The 12052-nt window shown below is 31.0% G+C and overlaps 2 protein-coding genes across 2 annotated transcripts; one reads left to right on the forward strand and one right to left on the reverse strand.

Moving 5' to 3' along the window:
- Positions 1-5908: 5908 nt before the first annotated feature.
- LOAG_08671 (initiation factor 2 subunit family protein) lies at positions 5909-8491 on the reverse strand. The gene is made up of 7 exons (XM_003144201.2): positions 8360-8491; positions 8109-8217; positions 7758-7911; positions 7416-7527; positions 7202-7271; positions 6456-6657; positions 5909-6181 (listed from the first exon to the last, which is right to left on the reverse strand). The coding sequence occupies exons 1-7, from the start codon at positions 8472-8474 to the stop codon at positions 6017-6019; spliced, it is 927 nt and encodes a 308-aa protein (XP_003144249.1). The 5' UTR covers positions 8475-8491; the 3' UTR covers positions 5909-6016.
- Positions 8492-9677: 1186 nt separating this feature from the next.
- Positions 9678-11852, forward strand: LOAG_08672 (SWIB/MDM2 domain-containing protein). Its single transcript, XM_020447762.1, has 5 exons — positions 9678-10019; positions 10130-10243; positions 10429-10578; positions 11185-11316; positions 11470-11852. Exons 1-5 carry the CDS (start codon positions 9918-9920, stop codon positions 11782-11784), a joined length of 813 nt encoding a protein of 270 aa, XP_020302043.1. The 5' UTR covers positions 9678-9917; the 3' UTR covers positions 11785-11852.
- Positions 11853-12052: the final 200 nt, after the last annotated feature.

Raw genomic sequence — 12052 nt, forward strand, 5'->3', positions numbered from 1 at the left:
TAATAATAATAATAATAATAACTAATAATAATAATAATAATAATAATAATAATAATAATAATAATAATAATAATAATAATAATAATAATAATAATAATAATAATAATAATAATAATAATAATAATAATAATAATAATAATAATAATAATAATAATAATAATAATAATAATAATAATAATAATAATAATAATAATAATAATAATAATAATAATAATAATAATAATAATAATAATAATAATAATAATAATAATAATAATAATAATAATAATAATAATAATAATAATAATAATAATAATAATAATAATAATAATAATAATAATAATAATAATAATAATAATAATAATAATAATAATAATAATAATAAATCTCATATGATAATTGCTAATTTTGCCTGTAGTCAACAAAAGATTTTACTAATATTTTAATTTTTATTTATTTATTTTCCAAAATTCGGCTATCCTGACAACACTAATCTTCTCTCGAGGAATGAGATGAATATGAATTAAAGATAGGAATACCGGTTTTTTGGGCCACTTGAAAAAGTTCGTATGCCAATCTTAGTAAACTATCCGGTTTTATTTAATTTAGGTAATTTAGTTTATTCAATTTCCTTTTAAACGATCGCATTTTAGGTTAATATATGGGAAAAAATTTGTCCATTTATATTTGCGACGCAAAATGATCGCTGTTTCCTTTTATTTTGCGTTATTATTTCAATTCAAATTAATAAGATAAAAATGTGCCTTAGAAAATTAACAATCAAATTAAACACTAAAATTTGAAAATTATCCGATAATTAAATTTTTCTTAAATTATTTTATCATAAAAATAGAATAGTGAAAGTTTCTTTCCGTTGCGCAATTAATATCAATTAGCATTACAAATCCTTTCAAAAAATTATAAAATTTTAAATAATGAAATGATTTGTTGTATTCACTTTTCATATTTGTCACCCTATATTAGTTTACTTTTGAACCAATATCTTTGCAAACTGTTTGTTGTATAAAACCATACAAGATAAAACATGTACCATGACAATCGTATATATATGTAAATGAACTTGGCTGAAGACAAAGACAGCTGGGACAATTTCTTCTGGTCTTTTAATTACATCGTGTATTAGTCTTCTTATATTGTGCTTAATGTTAACTATAATGATGATAATATGACAAAGCTTGAAGAAGACATTGTTCAGTTCTATTCAGTTGTGTTCGAAGAAGACGTAATTTCCATTTTTTTTTTTGCATCCATCAAGAAACAAAGACATTTCCGCCATCATATCACATTCTGTCATTTCCGCCAATGTAGTTGCATTGAAATTGTGAATGTAAATTGCAAATGAGAAACTAAAAATGGTGGAAAAAAATTTGTTTACGTAAACAAATGAATCATTCGTTTAAGAATTAAATTCAACTTTGCATTTCTCTTTTATAATAATGTCAACCTAAATGATTTTATCAGTTCATTTTGTTTAAATTTGAATTAATTGTGAAATTCTTTGAAGAAAATTTTACGAAATTTACAAAATCTATTGTATCATTTGTTGCTTTTTTCGCTTATTTCAATATTCAAATATTTCGCAAAGAGTAGAAAAAGTGCAGATGAAATTCAAAATTTCATTACATCATTAAACTTGGGAGAATATTCGAAGCGCTAATGACGGTAATATTGCAATAAAATAAAATGACGGTTGGCATGCCAGAAATGTGGTAATGACATTTTCTGATGAAGTTGTCAAATTGCAGGAAATGGACAAAGTGACATTTGTGTGATGTCATTTACTAAAAAAGTTTCAACAAAATGAATGGCCCATAGCTTGAAATTTGGGAAATTTTTTTTTTTGCTCAGAGTTATTTGTATACAATTTTCTGCTCACATACTGTTCTTGAATTTTTAAAAATAGTATCTGAAATAGAAAAAATTTTTGAAATTATCATATATTAATTTTTAAATTTCAACAAAAATGCCCAAATGTTTTTTTTTCCTCATAACCTAACTTATAGCTATATCATCAGGAAATCTCGGTCAAACATGTTGAGAAGAAGCATTTTGAAAATGAAAAACTTTATTATTGATTTTTTGTAGGACAAATATATTTTGTGACTGGAAGATATTTAGATGTGACAGTCTCCAAATATGCAGTGCAAATGAAGCATAACGCCAAAATATTCAAAAGAGTATAAGAATTTTTTAAAAAATTGTAGCAAATTTTGCATAAAATTTCCTTGGCTATAAAATATTTTATTACAATTAAAGTTGTTTACTTCTCCACAACTTTGCATGAAATTTTACAATTTGTGTGAATTATTGTAAATGGAAATTGTTTAAAGTATGGCCAAGAAATTCCAAATAAACTAGGCCAGATAAATGAATGTTTATGGCATGCCAAATGCAATTGATCCAAATAATCAATATTCAAAATAACTTTTATAAAATGTTTTGAAACAGTAACAGTAAAATGAATCTCTTCTTACTTAGTGATTATTTCGAAATATCATCAATTCGATCATTTTATCATCATCTAAATGCTTCTTATCAATTTATCTGAAATGTTAATTATCTAAGTTGAGCTTTTCAAAGATGCATAACAATCGTTAAAAGCATTTATTTAATTCAATTATCGCTTAAATTCATGAATTATAAATAATTTAAATTGTTTTTTTTTTTTACGATTACATAAAGGGTCAAATCATTGGAAGAAAGCATACCATTGATATATTCATTCTGTCACCACTTGTAAACCTAAACTTTAATAGATACTTTAGGAAGAAAACTCCACAAACGGCTCATTTCATTTTGTCTTTAATTTCTAACAGTCCAAAGATCATTGGATCCATTTTTATTATATCTAAAAGTTAATTTTTTTTTCTAATTATTGTATTACATACAATTTTTTTAATTACTATATTACATTTTCTAATTATTGTATTACGTCTGTATTACATGCAGAAATCGAATATTAATAGAATGGACGAAATTGATAATCTAAAAAAGGTGCAACATGAGATTTCAGCATGAAAAAGATGACATTTGACAGATGACTGCAGTAAATCTTGTCCCATTACTTTTGCTTATACAAAGACAGGCGGTCTTTTCTTTTTTTTCAATTGTTTACTTTTAAATAATGAGCAGAATGAAAGCAATTTGTTTGCAAACTACGATAATGCTAATGATTAAATGCATAAATTTGGATAGATAAGAAGAAGTTTTATGAGAGATAATACTTTTACTCTGTTAATATTCTGATAACCATAGTTACTATTATCAAATGTATGATCATCGTCATATTTTCAAATGCAGCTTTTATCAACAACCATCCATATGAGACATTAGCAACCGTATGTATAACTAATTTTCGTGTTAAAATACCGAACGATAATTTTTACGACAATTTAACATATACATTGTCGATTATTAATTCTGGAAATGTAATAAACGCATCTTTTTCCGGGTATTCTACTAAACGGAATTCAAAATGTAATAAAGAATGTATGGGTAGTAAAACCGGATGAAAATATGAACCGGTCATGTGTTACTTGTACGTTCATTTACCGCTACCACAATACATCGTTGGTACAATTTTGTGACAGTCACTGTCCAGCTGTAAAATGAAGTATGCTCGATATTTGTTATGTTTACAAGGGAAAACCTATAAAGATCATAAAAACGATCAATTCTGTCTAATCTAACGAATTCATTACCATTGCTTGATCATCAATGACATATGATTGATGTCATGTGAAATGTATCAAAACAGGGAATGTACATGATGACATATTCTGAAGGGATTTCAATCACTTCGTATTTGGAATATTCTCTGGATAAGAGACATGCTATGAACAGAAACATGTTCGGTAATCATATCGTTTTATTGTAAACAAGATATAAACGTTTCAACATCGAGCCAAACAACTTTGTCAACGGATTGGACAGAACATGTTTACTGTAATAGCCAGTTACTTGTATTATAAAGGACACCGCAGAACGACAGTTCGGGAAGTATTAAGGGGAATGACTATTTTAGGAGCGCAATTTATTGCAAAATTCATTTGTTACAGGTAAAACTGATAGCGATGCTTTCGAAATATGCTTCAGCATAATTACAAGTACTGAAGGATCAATATCTAGTACTGATGAAACTTATTAATATCTAGTACTGATGAAACTTATCAATATCTAGTACTGATGAAACTTTTAAAAGTTCTTCAAATTCTTTCCAAATAATCTAAACTTTTTAGTTGTTTGATTTTCCAGAAAATTTGCAACCAATAGCACCAAATATTCCAGCTGATAATAAGTGTGATTAATACTCTTTCAAAGAGCTTTGTGGATGGAACACAGAATGCCAGTCTTTTTTACCTTAACCTGAGTTTTTCCGATTCTTTTGGAATTCCTTGCTATATGCTGAGAAAACTAACCAAAACTAATAAGAAAACTAACCATACCATCCCGAAAATGCTGTAATTCAAATTGTATTTCAAAAATTAGCATATTATTTGCCAACTATTACTAACAAGTCACTAATTTGTCATCACAACATATCATAACATTTTTTTTTTTCGCGGCAAAATGAAAAAGAAAAGCACTATAATGACTCAGAAGGTTATCAGAACCAGAAGGATCAGTTATTGAATCACTTTTCCGCAACATGTCGAACCATGCACTTCCCAAGTAAAACGAACACATTTACTTGTAACCATATTGCAATCTATTGATCATCATACTGAGTGATATAGAGATATCCCAGATCCCTTATCATTTAGTATCTTGTATTCATTAAGAACAAATAACTCCAAATTTATTCTTCCTCCTACGAATTAAAGTTGGAAATATAAATAGCAAAATCAAAAGTCTGTTTTTCTAAAACAATGCGACACCCAATAACGCATCAGTTTCCGACTGTTTGAACTGTATTAATCTTTTCTCCTACTTTGTATAATCTCAGTCTTACCTAAGTAAGCCATCAATGTGATTTCGTTATCATCGTTTGATGAAGCATGATATAGCTTGAACTATTAGGTGTTATATTTCGGAACAATAATGATTTAGCAATCCCTTTTATCTACATCAATATTTATCAATCAGAAATGTAGATCCCATAAACAGAAACGGTGTGAGATCTGTACAAATCACATGTGTAAAAAAAATTGGCCAATATACATACGAATGAATATATATATATATAAGAAAAAGAATAAAGCAACTGTTTTGCATAACATCGGTATTCATTAGTCATGGACATTCCTAAGAAGTGATTTTTTTACTGTGTAAAAATTTTTTCTCAAAAAAAAAGCATAGCATTTTGTTATTGCTAGAAAACAAACTCCGACTAATATCAAATTTGATTATGAAAACTAAAAATGTTTGCTTCCAGACTTTTATACATTTGAACGAAATTTTAGTATTCGATCGCTGGAAGACAAACTTAGACATACTTGTTTCCCATCAAAAATACAAACCTTTTTTCTTGAGAATAATAGTCTTGTTAAAATCCTTACTACCTGTTACTTTGCAGTTACTTTTACTTTCGTTACTTTTCCTGCCATTTTTCGGTCACTTCTGCAATCCACCAATTTACTTACTTCAATTCAAGGAGCCAATTACGCAACATAGTGTTTTGATTATTAAATTAATACAGTTGGAACCTGGACCAAATCCAACCAGTCGAAGGAATTATACCTATTAATGAGACGTTAGTGATTATTTCAATTCAAAATTCCTTCCATCAGCATAAGAAAATATGAGAAAATACGAAAATACAAAAGTATTACATATATTCTATGCGAAAGTATGCCAGTATTAAACTTATATGCTGAAGTAATTGAAAACAAAATGGATCGGGATTATAAGATGCATTAATAGCATAAAAAAAAAATAAATTCCATTCCGCAAAAACTACAAAAATTTGGCTTAAGATATGCCCACGGAGAAAAGAAAAGAAAAAAAACGGCTCCTAAGTGCAATAACAATAAAAACAAAACTAGAAGAACTGAAGACGGTCTTCGACAAACAAAAATCATACATACAGTTTTATAAGCTCATCACCAACAGCCGCAGGTGTCAAGATACCAAGATTGGTGAAAAGCAGATTGATATACTGCGGTGGAGTATAATCGACGCGCGGATGCTCACTTGAAAAATCGCCATCAAGTTTATGCTTTTTCAGAGTTGATGCCGTATACTGAAGATTACATTTACACAAATTCTGATTCAAAATTTAACAAAAATGACGAAGATTTGATAATATTATTCTGGTTTTTTTGTCAGAATAAGAAGTCTAAAAAAATTCAACAAAGATCAAAGCAAATATTTGATAGCTGATAGCCCTTTTCCAGAAGAGAAGGTACATGCTCTCCCTTACCAACAATATAATATAACACAATTGTTGAAAAAAATTAACGGTAAAATTTCCCTGACTGGGAAAATTCCTAACGAAAAAGAGAAATGGGTTAAACCTTGAATTCGATCGGTATATCATTTTGGCTTAAAGGATATTCCTTAACAAATTTGATACTTTCAGCCATAACGAAAAATGGTTTGTGCATTGCTTTTGCACATACGGCCAACGGATGTGTACCAATTTTGTTTATTATACCACCAGTTTCCATAACACCTTCTGCACCAACCATTACCAAATCAATTGTTTCCATTAAATACCTATAATACTCTGTAAGTTTAATTGAAATAAAAATTTTGATTTGCAGAAAACACAGTATTCTAAGGTTTGTTTATGAATTAAATTTATTTCAATTTTCTCAACTTTGTGAAGATTTTCTGCGAAAGCAAAAAATTAAATCACATCACCTGTACTATAATTAGAATGAAAAACTGTAAAAATACTCCACCGTAAGCATCAAATAACGATCTCAAACATAATATGATCTCAAAAACCATTTAACATATGTCATGCCCAGCAAACGACCAAACTGATGATTTATCAGTCTGAGCATTACCAAATTTTTTCGTATTCATTATTATTATTTTTGCAGATGCTCTTTATTTTCAGTCATGATCAGAATTCAACGTACGTATCATATTTATTGTTATACTGGTGCAAATATCGCTAGCCTTAAAATGGATGGAGACCATTTTAAAGTTTTCAAAAGAGCAGCATGGAACTGCATCTAAAGAGAAACGAATATCTGAGCATTTTCCACAAATGCATTTAACCCAAACTAACATATCATCAATTTAAACATACCCAACTCCAGCATCCAGTATTAATGTAGACTGAATTCCAGCATCTTCTAAGGCTTTAATCATCATATTACCTGAAGATCACCGGCAGTTAGTTCGGTAGAACCTTATGCCTCACAATTAAAGAATTATAATGTTCAAAAAACAGCCTAGCGCAATGCTCGTGAAACAAAAACTGTAAATTCTGAATAGAACTGCTCATCAAAAAGCAAATTTACCTGATTTATCCGGGCAAGATTCCGTAACGAAAACGTGTGCATTAACGCCGTCCCTCTTTGCATGTAATAACACTTCTAATACCACCTTACTATATGAATGGGTGAGGATGCGCTAAAATTCGACAAGGTTAGATATATAAGTTATCTCAGTAACTTCTAGATCCTCGTTCGATCTACAGTTTAAGCTTCAAGTAATAGGATTTCGAATTCTTGCTTCTCGTTAGACATAAACGATAAACAATACAAAAATTTTTTTATCGAGATGTCACTAAACTGAACCCGAAAAGATATTTGGGGAAATAAATGAGAGATAAAGAATAAGTAACTTGACAAGAATGTTACCATATTGTTTCGAATAAAAGGTTTCGCAAAACATGCTATCAGCGTTTTGCTCAACTCGACTCGCTCAATAAAAATATTTCCACGCTCCTTGTATTTCTGCATTAAAATATTGAATTCCTGCACATTCTCCTCAGGTGTAGCAAGTGATATAAACCTAAAAATGCTGGCCTTAGCCTAACAAGAACTGATTTAATCCATTTAAAAACAGTCACACTTTTTGAAAGAAATTTTTCTATTCTTCATCTCATTCAGCATATCCTCTCCATCTTACACCCATCACTGACTACATGAGAAAGGTTTTAAAAAGACACTTTATATGGCTGATTACGATAACTATTTATTAAATCAAACCTTAAAAATAATTCGCTAGCACTTCGAATAGATGGTATACTATAATCGGTTGTTGACATAGCAACCACTGCATTCCTCAGCTCATCTGTCAGTTCGTTTACTGTTTTTGCTAAAATTTAAATTATATTTTCGCTTTTTCCACTGAACCACTTTCAGATTTTCGCATATATAGATTAACAATGTATAATTCAGGAAGAAGGAGAAAAAATAAACAAAAATTATGAAGGGATGACTGAAAAAGAAATGAAAACCTTTGGAGATCTCGATGCATCGCATTAATGTTTCAATAGCTGCTTGACCTGTCGATTTTGAATTTCCTTTACCGTCTAATAATTGCTGAAAATGTTTTGCGATATCCAGCTCCATTATTTCTTAATCTGTAAGCTATGCAAATTTTTCTGAAGAATAATAAGTTATTCAAATTTCGCGGTTCATTTACTATGTACTGCTGAACTAATCTACTGCTGAATGGATATCATGAAGATCCTATCTACATACGAAAGTGGCGGGAAAGTCTAGATCCATAATCGCCCAGAAATTTCTTGCAAGCCACGAGAACAATGTTTACCTAACTTTCATCCAGCTACATTCAATTTTATGCAAACAACTCATCCATCAATTACCGATCGGCCATTCAAAACTTAACTATATTAAGCTACTAAAGTCGGATGGACTTCCAGAATGGTTGCCGGTTTTTGGGTGTGGTTGTTTTGCGGGTGGGTTGTGAGGGAGAGGTGTTTGGCGCTTTCCGGGAGGCATGCGGGGAGACATGAAGGGTGTCTTGTTCGTTTTACGTGACGTATGCACCTCTAGATCATGCTGTATCATCCCTATCATCTCTAGATCATGCTGAATCATCCCTAGGTCATGCTGAATCATCCCTACCATCTCTAGATCATGCTGTATCATCTCTAGGTCATGCTGAATCATCCCTGCCATCTCTAGATCATGCTGTATTATCTCTAGGTCATGCTGAATCATCTCTAAATCACGCTATATCATCTCTTGGAGCCCGCTGTAAGAAGTATAATAAGGTTTACTCTGATTCTGGATAAACGCACTAAATTCGGAATTTTTAAAGAAGTTGAAGTTTGGCGAAACTGTGGGAATGGCAAAAATTACGAGATGAAAGAAATTTTTTAAGACTTTGGAAGTGTACCAGTGGTTTTTCATGAAATAATTATAGAGCAGTGAGAAAATAATGTTCATTATGGAGATATACGTTTTATTAAATCATGTTCTTTTTGCATGTCTTTTAACGGATTTAACCGGATGCTTAATTGACATTAATCCGCAAGAGATGAAATATTATTAACAGATAGTATCATCAGAAGTGACTTTCACTTAACTCTTAGCGAATTTTTTAAGGCCATAATACCAATCTAACGTTAGTTAGAGTGATATACAATGGCCACTAAACGCTTCCTTGTATATCTTTGATTTATATCGCTTGATCTCAGTTATTTTGTCTCTGGAAACATCTTACGACTTGAAATATGCAATGGATTGTTAGAGCTCGGATGTGTTTGCCTTTAAAAGCTGATTACAATAACTTCTTTTCCGTTTTGTTTTCAGGCAGTTACATTCAGAAACTTATTTGCCTGCATTTGCAAGGATGGTGGATGTTAAGGGGAGCACCGGATTGCCGGTAGAAGAAGGACGTATACGTGATGCAGTTGCAAGGCAAATACAGCAATTCGGTGTGCTACTTTCAATTTTTACACATAATTACCGTTTGATTTTCCTTTTGGACATAATGGAGTAAACTGTGTTTTTTCATTTTAATTCAAACTTCTGGATTTCACAGGAATGGATAAACTGACAAGTCGAATAATTCGAGAAAAATTGAAGGAAACATTCGATGTGGACTTTTCAGATTACAAAGCAGCCATCGATAAAATCACTATGGATGTATGGTTTTGCATTGTTGTCACAGCGAGGTTGTATAATAAGCGTAGTATCTCGAACTTCTTTCTTCTCAATTTACAACAACTGTTTTGTTTCATTGATAGTTATTGAAGATAATTGAAACAAGTACTACCGAGAAGGCGAAATCAGAGGCAAATGATAAATCAGATTCGGAATCAGATGATGGAGTTGTTTTTACAGACCGCGCACCAAGAAAGAAAGTTAAGGTTTGTTTATTTGTTTTCATTTTGTAATTCTTCAATTTTGTTAATTCCTGGCAGTTTCTGAGTGAAAAATTCTTGCATCCTATGGCTTTATTCAAACACAATCTTTAAAATTGAAAAATTTTATCAAAATCTATTAGTATGTTAATCGGAGCTTGGATTTATTTTTTTCGACCGAAAATTTTTAGGAAACGAGAAAGCGAAAATCTTCAGAATCAGATGCAGAATTACTGGAAGTTGGACAGAAAAGGCGAAGAGCCGCGGTAACAGCAAGACAAACTACCAAGAAAAGGAACAAAGGAACCATTGAAAGTGGATCAAAACCTCGTAAAAAGAAGGTTTGAAATTTAATTGTTTCATTACATGTGATTATGAAATCTACCTTGCATAATCTGATCAGGACGCCTCCCCTCGTACTTCTATCTTAATTACAACGGTTCAAAGTTTTAATAGCTTCTGGATCAAAAAATATCTTATGGCTATGTTTAACCATATTCTTTAAAAATTTGTGAATTTCTACCAAAAGTTGTTGGTAGATGTTTTGCACAGAAAACTAGCGATATCTTTGGCAGATACCAAACCAGGCGCAGTGTTTCAGTTGCTTGATATCGTTATTGTCTTTCTCACGAACAATATATGTTTCCTGTCGAATATGTTTGATCAATAGACCAAACCTTGTAACGTTACGTTGAGTGGTCAGACGTTATATTGTATGATAGGGCAATTAAAATGAAGTGAATGACTCTTGCTGTTGTTTTATACATCAACATTTTTACAGATTTTCATTTTCATTATTACCTGTCACGTTCGCCTTCATTATTTCTCACATCTTTTTTTTCTCATGAAAATCATTCACTCAATTGAAAATCATTCACTCCACTCTTTTCTATACATTTCACACTTTTAATGACTTTGCTGAGTCCAATTACTACTGCTATTCTCAGGGTCCATATAATGTTTACTGCGCACTGACAGATGATCTTGCTGCAGTCTGTGGTAAACGGTATATGCGACGTTGTGACGTGATCAAAGCAATGTGGGCATATTTCCGGAGTAATAATTTACTTGATCCAAAGGTATGTTGTTGTTTAAGCAGTTGCAGTAGTTCCGATTTCATCCTAAGTAACACAGAAGTTATCTGATTTCCTTTTTAAACCGTAAGTCGCAAATGACTAGTCGTTCATCCTTTCTTCTTCAAGCCCAAAGTATTGTTTATATGAGTTTTTCAGGATAAACGTTATGTGTTGCCGGATGAACCTCTCATGAAGATTTTCAAGAGGCGTTTTCTTGCTTTTGGCTTAATGAAGGATCTCGCTGCTCATATCATCGAACCAAAGTTTTTGGATGAGGAAGAGAGAGCTGCTTTGGAAAAATTTGAAGCGGAAGAAGAAGCGAGGTTGGAAGCTGAGAGCAATAATAATAATAATAATGATGGCGACGGAAATATAAAGCAAGATGATGATAATGCCAAGGAGAAGGATATCACAGGTGGAAATAATGATGAAGAAGAGGATGATAGCGATGATGAAAATGAAAGGAGTTGAAGTTCTTGCAACTTGAGAAATTTTCCTTTCCTAAGATAGCTAATAATGATGATCTAGGTTCAGGAGGGAGGAGCTACTTTTTCTATCCATAAATTCCGGTAAGCTCATAAAGTATGCGAAAAAACGCATTAATTTTACGCCATCATCTTCTTTATCGAATACCGTGAAATCGTTTTAGGCGCTTTTTATAATATATGCCTGACTATCTTCTTTATAATTTCTCATTTAAATTTATCATTGTGGTTGTCTTTTGTAAGTTTTCGTTATC

Source organism: Loa loa, assembly GCF_000183805.2.
Source record: "Loa loa unplaced genomic scaffold supercont3.252, whole genome shotgun sequence".
Taxonomy (NCBI): domain Eukaryota; kingdom Metazoa; phylum Nematoda; class Chromadorea; order Rhabditida; family Onchocercidae; genus Loa; species Loa loa.

Bases quoted from the DNA above. Each gene is read 5' to 3' on its own strand.
- LOAG_08672 (XM_020447762.1), top strand. From the start codon at position 9,918: ATGGATAAACTGACAAGTCGAATAATTCGAGAAAAATTGAAGGAAACA. The intron at 10,244-10,428 runs GTTTGTTTATTT...GAAAATTTTTAG, and splicing joins CACCAAGAAAGAAAGTTAAG to GAAACGAGAAAGCGAAAATC. The intron at 10,579-11,184 runs GTTTGAAATTTA...TGCTATTCTCAG, and splicing joins CAAAACCTCGTAAAAAGAAG to GGTCCATATAATGTTTACTG.
- LOAG_08671 (XM_003144201.2), bottom strand. From the start codon at position 8,474: ATGGAGCTGGATATCGCAAAACATTTTCAGCAATTATTAGACGGTAAA. The intron at 7,528-7,757 runs GTAACATTCTTG...GTCGAATTTTAG, and splicing joins CTTTTATTCGAAACAATATG to CGCATCCTCACCCATTCATA. The intron at 6,658-7,201 runs GTATGTTTAAAT...AGAGTATTATAG, and splicing joins ATACTGGATGCTGGAGTTGG to GTATTTAATGGAAACAATTG.